Raw genomic sequence first — 11,189 nt, forward strand, 5'->3', positions numbered from 1 at the left:
TTTGGGAATAGCTTATGGATTATGTAATCCAGAATATATTTTTAAAAAATGGTATTCTGGATTACATACTCTGGAAATAGCTTCCAAATTATGTAATCTGTAATATATTTTAAAAAAATGATATTTTGGATTATATAATCTGAAAGTCTTTTCTGGATTTGAGAGTAGTTTCCGGACTATATAATCCAAATTACATAATTTGGAAACTACTCTTAAATTTAGAAAATATTTTCCGATTATACAATGTAGAAACTAATCATGCATCTGAACAAAGGCTTCATGATTACATAATCGAAAAACTAATTACGAATCTGAAAAAAAGACTTATGGATTACGTAATTCAGAATATTACAAAAAAAAGGTCTTTTTGGAATACACAAATTTATGAAGGTGAGAGAAGATGACATGTTAGTGCAGAAAGAAACAGTCATCTGTTGTATTCTAGATGTGGAATCACGAGTTAAATTTCAGATTCATATATGGAGAAACTTAGATTTAGCAAAAGCTCAATCAAATTTGTTACAAAATGGACTTTAAGCCTAACTCAACCCCATAAAATCGGTTCAATGAGATGAGGTTTGCACCCACTTATATACTATGAAAGGCTCTAATCTCTAGTCGATGTGGGATCTCCAACACACCCCCGTCACGCCGAGACTGCCAACTCGTGCGTGGGATTATATATTTTGGGTGGTCCAATAGCGGCCCGATAGCGGGTGGCACGATAGGCCCAACACAAACACTCGCTAGGATAGGCTCGAAATGGCTCTGATACCAATCCAGAAGACTCCCCCTGAGCAACAAAATCGGGAGGTTGCTCCATATAAATTTCTTCCTGTAAATCCCCATTAAGAAAAGCATTTTTAACATCCAGTTGATAAAGAGGCCATTGTTGAAGAGCAGCCATAGCTATGAATAAGCGAACAGAGGCCATCTTTGCTACTAGAGAAAAAGTATCACCATAGTCTAAACCAAAAATTTGGGTATAACCCTTAGCCACAAGACGAGCTTTGAGACGATCAATAGTACCATCAGGACCAACTTTGATAGCAAAAATCCACCTGCAACCAACAACAGATTTCCTAGATGGTAAAGGAACAAGTTCCCAAGTTCCATTATTCTGAAGCGCATTCATTTCATCAAGCATGGCCTGACGCCAACCAGGATGGGCTAAGGCATCACCTACAGATTTTGGAATGGATACAGAAGAAATAGACGAAAGGCAGGTATAAAAGGGTTGAGATAGTCTATGGTAACTCAAAGCAGTATAATGTGGAGAGGGATTACGAGTAGAACGTATACCTTTACGGATAGCAATAGGAAGATCAGGTTCAACAGTCGGAGGTTCAACTATAGGAGCCGGAGGGGGATGAGGTGTTGGCACCAGAATAGAGTCTGCTGATGGACAATGAGACGGTTGACGACGACTATACACCTGAAGAGTTGGCGGCGGTGGTGAATTGTTAGGTGCACTAGGCACAACAAGAGGAATATTAACTTGATTAGATGAAGAAATTGAAGGAGAAGGACAAGACTTAAAGTAAAGGGAAGATTCACTGAAGGTGACATCTGCTGAAATAAAATAACGGTTTAAAGACGGTGAGTATCATTGGTGTATAATAATTTTGCTTGTTCCCAAACTTCTGAACATGTTTCATAGGTACGAAAAATTTGTTTTAAAGATGAGTGAATGGTCGATTTGATAACAATGCATAATTGAGCATCAATTTTCGACCAACGAACAACCTCATTTTCAGCAAGAGTAGGATGAGTAAGATGATCAACATAACCTTGACTCTTAAGCCATAATTTAATATCTGATGCCCAAGTGTCATAATTGGTTCCATCCAATTTGTCAATGGAAAGATGAACATTGACGTAATTAGTATAAATAGATGAATCCAGCATAATGACGGAAGAAGAAGCCATAGTGGCAGCGGAAGCGGAAGAAGCCATAAAAGATAAGGACAAATCCAGTCACCGGTTAATTGGCGGGAGCAACAAAGATGAAGGCTCCGACAGCGATTCCGGCGAGATTCCGGCGGTGTCTCCGGCGAAGTTCCGGTGAAGGTCCGGCGAAGGTCCGGCGAGACAGTGGGGGGGTGGCTGGAAAATTCCAGTGAATAGTGGATTCACCAATAAAAATTGAACCCTAAACCTTAAACTCTAACCTTATGCTCTAGATACCATGTTACAAAGTGGACTTTAAGCCTAACTCAACCCCATAAAACCGGCTCAATGAGATGAGGTTTGCACCCACTTATATACTATGAAAGGCTCTAATCTCTAGTCGATGTGGGATCTCCAACAAAATTAATAAAAAACTATGTTCGTTTTGCCATTCAGTAATAATCTCGAGGCTCAATCCTAAGAAATGTACAGGCTTGCATAAATTATGGTGACTGTTTCTTCCTGCACCTCCATAAATTTTTGAATTTCTAAAAATGTTTCTCTATAATATTCTGGATTATGTAATCCGGAAGTCATTTTTCAAATTAGTAATTAGCTTTCGGATTATATAATCCAAAAACTTTTTTTCCAGATGCATGATTACTTTCTGGATTACATAATCTGGAAGTTTTATTTAGTTTTTGGATTATGTAATCTGGAAGTCTTTTTTCAAATGAGTTTCTGGATTATATAATCTGAAAATTACTCTATGGGGGTGACACGAGAAGGATAAAAGTGTATTTTATGTTGTGTATGGAGGTGGCAGAAGAAGATACGAAGGTGCAGGAAGAAATAGTCAATTATGGTACCTTTTAAACGTATGGAGGCTTCTTCTTCCTGCACCCCCACAATTTTCTAAATCTCGAAACTGGCCTTAATCTTTTATTTGAAAAAGGACACCATGGTCACCGGAAATAGGGATCTGGGAGTGTGCTACAGATTCATCAATCTGGAACTCAATATTTTTTTTCCAAATGAGGTGTTTCGGAAGCAATTTTTGCATAAATTATTGATTTCCAGAATGTTGAATCCAGAAGTCTGATTCTGTTACAGATTTGTGGATCCGGAATGCTTTTTTTTTGAATTATGGATTTCTGAATCCATAATAGATATTTCTGTTATGGATTGGTGGATCCAGAATGCTTTTTTTGAATGGTGGATTTTTGAAGGTGAAATGCATATTTTAAATTACGGATTGGTAGATTCGAAATTTTACCAGAAAGGGCTAATTCAAAATTTTTCTAGATTCCATAATCCATAATGCAAAAAAATAAATACAGGTGCATTTTAGGATTTTTAAAAAATAATTGGGACAATTTCGTCTTTGCATTACATTGTGGGGGTGCAGGAAAAAAAATGTAGGGGTGCAGGAAGAAACTGCCACGTATCGAATGGGAATTGGGTTGGAATATGTTAATACGAGCTTTACTATAAATTCCGTATATTGTTTAACAACAACTAATGACGACCAGCTTCGCATGAAACCAAAATTCTTTACATTTTGTTATATTTTTAACTAAAAGACAAAGCCAGGTGATGTGTCGTGTGATGTTTTACGTAAGGAATTTTATATATATTAAAATATAGAATAGCAGCCAAACGTGTGAAATGGTTTAAATTTTATTTTATATCTACTAGTAAATATTTTTTAGCAGATTAGTTTAGGAAGAAAGATCGCAGCAAATGCCTAAGTTTTTTTTATTTTATATTTGAGGAAAAGGATGAGGGAAAGAAAATTGATGTAGATGGTAAAAGGAAAAACTCCTAATTAGGGAAAAGAAAGCACCGTGGGCCTCATTTTTTAACCTTACCCTCCACTTTCGTTTCACACCTCCCAAAATACACCAACCCTGTAAAAGTTAAAACAATATTATTCTATAGAATTTTCCATTTATAAAGCTCCTTTGACGAGGCATTCATCACCATCAATGGCTTCCATGAGCTCTCTGAAAATGATTTCTTCCCTCAAACTCTCCCATTCAAGTTCTAGCACTACCCTTCAAACCCAAAAGAAAGTAGGTTCTAGTCTCTTTCAATCCCTCCCAACCAAAACTTTGAATTTCCCTGCTGCTCTTGTTGCTGCTACATCAAGAAGAAGTACTAACAACACCACAATCACTGCATTCTTCTTCAACAACCAAAAGCAGCATCAAGATTCTAAAAAACCAGGTAAGTGCTTTTCTGATCCCTTATGTATAAACAAATTTCAATGACATAGGTAAAAAATCACAAGTTTCCCTCTTAGTAACCTCTTTGAGTAGCATTTTGTAACCATAATTTGTAGAGAGCTAGCATTCCTCACAAACGATTTTGTTCATTTATGTAGCCAAAGTTCAAGAACTGTTTGTCTATGAGATCAATGAAAGGGACAGAGGCAGTCCAGCATTCCTGAGGCTAAGCCAGAAGCCTGTGAACTCTCTAGGAGATTTAGTGCCTTTCAGCAACAAGATATACTCTGGAAACTTGGAAAAGAGATTAGGGATAACTGCAGGCTTATGTGTGCTCATTCAGCATGTTCCTGAGAAAAAAGGTGACAGATATGAGGCCATTTACAGCTTCTACTTTGGAGACTATGGCCATATATCTGTGCAAGGAGCTTATCTCACATACCAAGACACATATCTGGCTGTTACAGGAGGCTCTGGAATCTTTGAAGGTGTGTCTGGACAAGTGAAACTCCATCAACTTGTGTTCCCATTCAAGTTGTTCTACACCTTCTACTTGAATGGTATTCCTGATTTGCCTGCTGATCTACTTGGGAAGCCTGTTGAACCTTCACCAAAAGTTGAGCCATCTCCAGCTGCTAAGGCTGCTGAGCCTCAAGCCTGCATACCAAACTTCACCAATTGATGATCCAACTCAGCCCTTTCCTTTTCCTTAAAACTTTAATTTTGCATTTGGTCCCAGAATAAAGTCTTGGTGTTGCATATTTTCTATATCATTGAATCTTCTATGTTGGACTAGAGGTTGCAGATGTATTAGGTGAAACATAATTGGAGTTTCATTTGTGCTCATAATTGGGGAGGCTAGTCTTGAAACAACAGTTTGATCATGAGTTCAAATTTGAAAACAAAATCTCTTTCTACATGTAAAGATACTACATACAATGATCCTTCTATATACTTTCAAATGCTGAGGAATCTTCTGACATCTATTACTTTTAGTTTTCTTTGCCTGAAGTTGTTAAGACTAAGGAATCACTATTTGAACAGAACATTGATTGGTATTTCAACCCTGTTTGCCATTAAATTAATCAAAGGTTTCATCTATCTTCTGTGAGCCTTATGGGATGAAATTGTCACTGCACCCTTTGATTGATAGTAACTGCAAATGCTAGAAAAATCATAGTCAAGTGAAGAAACGTGGTAGGTCACACTTTTAAATGTGGAGTGACATGTGGGTTGTGGCTGTGAAAAACAACTTCTATGAAAAGAGAAAGAAAAATGACATTGAAGATTTAAACATAGTTTATAGTTGACCATTTTATGTGGACAATTCAATCATGCTATAAAATTCATTTAAATAGGATCCAATGTAGGTGGTCTACAAATCATAAATTTTATTTAATATATAAGACTAGACAAATGGTTGATATCATCATCTATATTAATTGGAATCTCCTTTATCCTTTGTGGTGTGTTTGGTAGAACAGTGAGTGCAAGAATAGAAATGATACAAATAAATAGTTTTATTTTGTAACAAAGGGACCCATCAAATAAAAAACACTCTTTTGACATTCCTAAATAATAATATTTTAATAATATTTGTTTTGTTTTTAATTTAAAATTCTAATATATATTATTATATTATTATAATGGATTGTTAAGTGAATGTTATTTTTTTGGAAGAGTGTTAACAAAACTTTTTTTCTACAAATAAATATGTTTATTTTGTAAGAGATAAGAAAGAGAGTGAGTAAATCTTATTGGTATTTATTTATTCTATTTTCATCCATTTTTACTATTTCTTTTCTACTATTTTTTCGTTGGTATTATTCAATACTTCATTAATGTTTCTTTTTTCTTTTTTAAAGAAAAGAAAAAAAGTTATTTTCACTTTTCTCTAACACCACAAAACTCCTCACTTACCATTGGGCAAACATGTAAATGGAAATATATGTATCCTCATAGGTAGGTATAAAATAAACAACTAACCCAATAGCATTCTTGATTTTAGGAAGAAAATTTAAAAAAACCCTTAACCTCTACATTCATTCACTTATATTATTTTTCAACACCCAGAACTAAATTAATAAACGTTTATACAGAAATTAGGGATGACAATCCGGACTGGTTCGTCCTACATAAGTATGTCCCGCATTTGAGCTGCAAAATGTGAGTTGAGTTGGCCTGCATACTGATTGTACTGGCCTGCTCTGCATGAGGGTTGATCTGCGGACTTGCGAGTCTCGCGTAAGAAATACTTTTTTTAAAAAGTAATAGAAAAAAATTTAAATATAAATTTTGAATAAATTTAATTCTTTTTTTATTTAAATGAATTAGGTAATTGTTTTCCTAGAATTACTCTCACGACACATGCTTAATAAGATATGAGTAAAACTCTGCAATGTGGAATTCAAAAACTTTCGAGGTTATAGAATTTGGAAATTAAAATTTGTGTTTCAGATTACACAATCCATAATACAAATTTGTATTCCAGATTGTAGAATTTGGAATGGATAATTTTAGAATTTTTTAGAATGAATCTACATGAAGAAAATATGAGGATGCAGAAAGAAATTTCTAAATTTTTAAGTTATTCGAGTTATGCGAGTTAACCCACCCCACCTCGCAGTTGACCCGCACCAGATATGGATTATGCGGGATGGATCTAAACGGACCATCGGGTTGGAATAGATATGTCTAAATCTAGACATATTCCTTAGGTTCAATTTGAGTGTTTTCCTTTGAATTTTGCTTTAATTTATTTGCTTGTATTTATTTGAATCTCTTTGAATTTTGTCCTATAATATTTCAAGTGATGTTTTTTTCACTTCTAATAGTGTTTTTCTTTATTTTTCTTCTAACTCTTTGACTTGAAAAATATTTGAACTCTTCTCTTATATCTTAAAAGAATCTTACCTTTTCTAAAGATAACTTTCTAAAAAGTAACATTCTTGGAAGAATCTTTGGAGATTACTATTTCAAGAGACTTTAGAGAAGGAGAATGGAATTTTGAAGATTGAAAACATGTATACAAATTGAAATTGACATTTGGACGGAAACATTGTCAATTGAAACATGAAAAAAGGTAAACACAAAAGCGAGTTAGCAACGGAAAATTCCGTCACAAAATCTAAATTCCGTAGTCAATTTTCTTCACTAGATTTAACCATTTGTTGTTGTTATTTTACTTGTCACGGAATTTTATGTTTTGATTTTATTTTTTTTGTTAATTTGTATATTTTTTTATTGCTGTGTTGTCTTTGAAAAATATCTTTGGTGCAATTACATCTCTATAGTCCAATTTGTAATAGTTAAGCATTTTTATATTTGTGAAAGTGTGTTAAAGGAATCCAAGTATCACTTGTGATTTCATTTTTATTTAAGATTTTGTTTATTTGTATTTTTTTATTTAAGATATAAAAAAACTTGCAAAATTTATTTTGTTTCTTTTGAATTTTTAGGTCTCCGTGACAATTAGGTGTTAAATCTCTCTAACTTAATTGAATAGTTGACCTTTTCTTTGCTCTTTAGGACTCTTTGCACACAAACTAGGAAAAATTCTTTTTGATGTTTTATTTATAGGAAGTATTTGTAAAAGCAATCTATGGAATCTCTGGCTAGGAAAAACTTGACATTTAGTATAGTATCCACATGTGATCCACCTTTATTTTCTGTGAGTGAATTTGGAAAACTTTTAACACTTAGTCCTTGTAGAAATTTTTTTCTCTTAAAACGTTTTGTGAAAACCTTATACACTCAATTTTTTTGTGGGAAGTGAAAATATATTTCTTTGATAGAAAATGAGTGATCATTCCCATCCATCCAATGTCCATAGTAGTGTTCAGGACCCACAAGAAGATATAAATTTGAGAAATGAGGTGAAGAGACTAAATGAAAATGCATTAAAAAGAGGAAAAAATATTAATGGCATTAAAGGGATGTTTGCTCAACTAATAAAAATCAAGAAAAGGCAACAACAAACATAGTGAAGGGTCCAATACGAGAAGACATTACCATGACCCTCACTCCCAAAGATAAGGGGTGTTTAGTAGTCACCACCATTATCAACCTCCCCCAAGAAATCATGGGCACCATAACCCAAACTCTTCCTAAGGACCCTAAAGTAGGTCTTTCTCCCTTACATGAAAAGGATAAAGTTAAATAAATGAAAGAGCTTGTAATAAAAGGAATAAAATTTATAGTAGGAGAAAAAAAGTATATAAGAAGAGAAAAAGAGTTCAAAAAAAAGTGAAAGCTCTTATTAGAAAAAGAAGAAGAGCAAGACATGATTAAAAAAGTGGAGGAAGAAAAGAGAGAGAAGAAGAGAAGTTAAAGAAATCCAAAAAGGAAGAAGAGTCTCTCATAACACACTATACAAACAATGTTGAAGAAGAATCCCTAAAAAGGAATTGTAATACTTTGTACTCTTGTTCTCATTTAATTCATTATTCTAACTTTTTTCTCAAATTTTTATAGAAAATCACTTTGTTTTGTTGTTACATAGCATAAAGCAAGGGATAGAAAAACGTGAAGAAAAATACGATTTTAAAGTAAAGGCTCATAAATACGAATACACATCCTAACACAACTACAATCCTACGTACTTATAAAAAGACAACAAACTTATATTCTTTGTCTTTAATCTTTGTAAGCTAGAAAGAGAAATCTTGTAATATTTTTCACTCTATGAAGCTACACCCTTGTAAGCAAGTCTTCATTGTATATCCTCTTTATGAGAGATTTTTCTTAGGTTTACCTTATTTATTTTTAATTTAAGATAATAGTGGTAGTTAGGAATACTTGAAGTTCTTAGTCTTGGAATAAGATTAAGACAAGATATTTATAAGTTGCTCGCATGTGCCTTCAAAAGATATGTATGCTCTATTAAACTTCATTCTAGAACATGCATATGTACCTTTAAAGGTTACTCATGACTATCTCATTTATCGCCCTTTGAGACAAGGAACTAGTATTCTATTTTACAAATTCACTTTTGTATTTCTCAAGTATATTCATTAATTATTACTTCTAGCTACAACACTATGTTGTTTGTGTTATTATGAGAAAACCTTCTCAATAGCTAGGATATAAATTATTATCTTTCCTTGTTATAGAGAAAGATAAATTCATAAAGTGAAGGTTTTATAAATAAAAAATATTATCTTTATCATCTTATTAAATTCTTTAAGGATTTTGCACTATATGAAGTTTTATAAAAATATTTCATACAAAGAGCTTTTATATATAGATGTCTTGAATAAGATTATTGTAGCTTTCATGCAAATCTTTTGTCCTTGTGTTAATAAATTCTGTTAATGCTTTATTAGAGGTTAGTAGCATTTTATCTTACATTACTTGTCATGCAAAGGACAACTTTTTCTTTAAGCTTCATAGTAGTAGTGACATCACCAAATTGAACATACAATATCAAGATGAGATAACATACTGTGTCAAAATCATTATGAAAATCCATGAGTCAAGTTTAGTGAAGAGTATATAGTTTGTTATATTTATGTCTTCTTTTATGTACATGTTTTAATATCTACTTCTTTGTACTAGCATCTTATTATGGTTGTCTGTAGTATTTGCATGTGATCTAGATGTTCTTATTTTAAAAAGTATGATGATCTTTGTGTAGACTCATCTTATTTTCTTCAAGCATAAAAATTATTTTTTCTAATAATATGAAAAAAAAAACACTACAAGAAATTTTGAATTTACTGATAGAAAATTACTAACGGATAGGTATCTATCGGTAATTTCATTTTATCGACATATTTTATCAATAGATATGTACAACAAAAATTCCGTCCATAATTAAGCATTAATCAATATCCGTTTGTACAAAATCCATCAGACATATTAGCTAGTACTCTTACGCCAATTAATATTTTTCAATAGTATAATAATATTTGTTGATAATTGCCAACAATAATAATATCAATTATGTAACGGCACTTTTTTTATAAAAAGCAGAAACAGTGTGCCCACTATCACTTTCTTCTTCATTCTTCCAAACCACTTTCTCTCTCTCTCTCCAATTCTCTTCTCTCCCTCTCTCTTAATTTCTCTCCCAATCTTCATCTATTTTAGAATCTGATCATACCACGCTGTAGCAGAGGAGTTAAGGAACATTTCTACCCGATCAGATTTTCAAACAGAGTAAGTTCATTTTTACTCTAAATATCTTGTGTTCTCTGTTTTTCCTTAGGATTTAGTCATCAATTTTGGTGGGGTCAGTTGAGAAGTTTAATCCTCTCAACTTATTCTATTATATACTGAAATTTTGTTCTGTTTGGATAATTTGCATTAGGCCCGTAAATCTTGAAGCTTATCCAAACGGTGGGGAATAAAATTCTAAAAGTTGCTTGGAAAGCAAGCAATTGAGGTAAGGGAAGCTAAATTTAATTTTTAATAGCACCCTAGGATAGAAGATCTGAATGCGGAAGGGACGTGGTCCCAATATTGAATTTCTCTTACAAGGGTGTTATTTGTTTATATATTGTGTGTTTGTTTATATATTATTTAAATTTGTGGAAATATTGGGTTTTGATGATTTAGTATTAAAGTGTATTTTTTTTATGTCAAATAAACTTTTGAATATTGTGGATAAATTTTGAAATCATATTGTATGATGAAATGGTATGAAATTGAATTCATACATTTGGGATAATGTATGGACTGATGTTTGTTGTGTATTAAGTATTGATGCCTATGTGGTAACAGAGATCTCTGAGCTTCACTGATGATCTAAGTCACATAGACTAAGATATCAGGTGGTGAGAAGTTGATGGGGGAGTTCATGCACACCGTGACATATGAGATGCACGACTTGGGTTGTATTGAACTTACCCTGATCCTTTCTGTTGGATTCGCTGGTAATCTTTGGATCAGGTGTTAGTCTCTGGTAGGACTTACTTAATACGGGTCTTCCGGAAGACGTTGTTTGTTGAATATTCTGGATGTGTAGATCCATGTGAGATCTATGTGATTGTTTTAATGTTGGGATTTGAAGAAGATTGTGTAATTTGAGAAATTGATCATGTAACTTGGTTTTCTCTTTGGATTTAAGTG

General features: G+C 33.1%; 1 protein-coding gene across 1 annotated transcript; it reads left to right on the forward strand.

Annotated features, from left to right (window-relative positions):
• The first annotated feature begins 3,603 nt into the window (after nt 1-3,603).
• LOC137806249 (allene oxide cyclase, chloroplastic-like) lies at nt 3,604-5,080 on the forward strand. Its single transcript, XM_068606253.1, has 2 exons — nt 3,604-4,119; nt 4,277-5,080. The coding sequence occupies exons 1-2, from the start codon at nt 3,879-3,881 to the stop codon at nt 4,798-4,800; spliced, it is 765 nt and encodes a 254-aa protein (XP_068462354.1). The 5' UTR covers nt 3,604-3,878; the 3' UTR covers nt 4,801-5,080.
• The last annotated feature ends 6,109 nt before the right edge of the window (nt 5,081-11,189 follow it).

The sequence above is a fragment of the Phaseolus vulgaris genome, chromosome 3, assembly GCF_000499845.2.
Source record: "Phaseolus vulgaris cultivar G19833 chromosome 3, P. vulgaris v2.0, whole genome shotgun sequence".
Classification (NCBI taxonomy): domain Eukaryota; kingdom Viridiplantae; phylum Streptophyta; class Magnoliopsida; order Fabales; family Fabaceae; genus Phaseolus; species Phaseolus vulgaris.

Bases quoted from the DNA above. Each gene is read 5' to 3' on its own strand.
- LOC137806249 (XM_068606253.1), top strand. From the start codon at position 3,879: ATGGCTTCCATGAGCTCTCTGAAAATGATTTCTTCCCTCAAACTCTCC. The intron at 4,120-4,276 runs GTAAGTGCTTTT...TCATTTATGTAG, and splicing joins TCAAGATTCTAAAAAACCAG to CCAAAGTTCAAGAACTGTTT.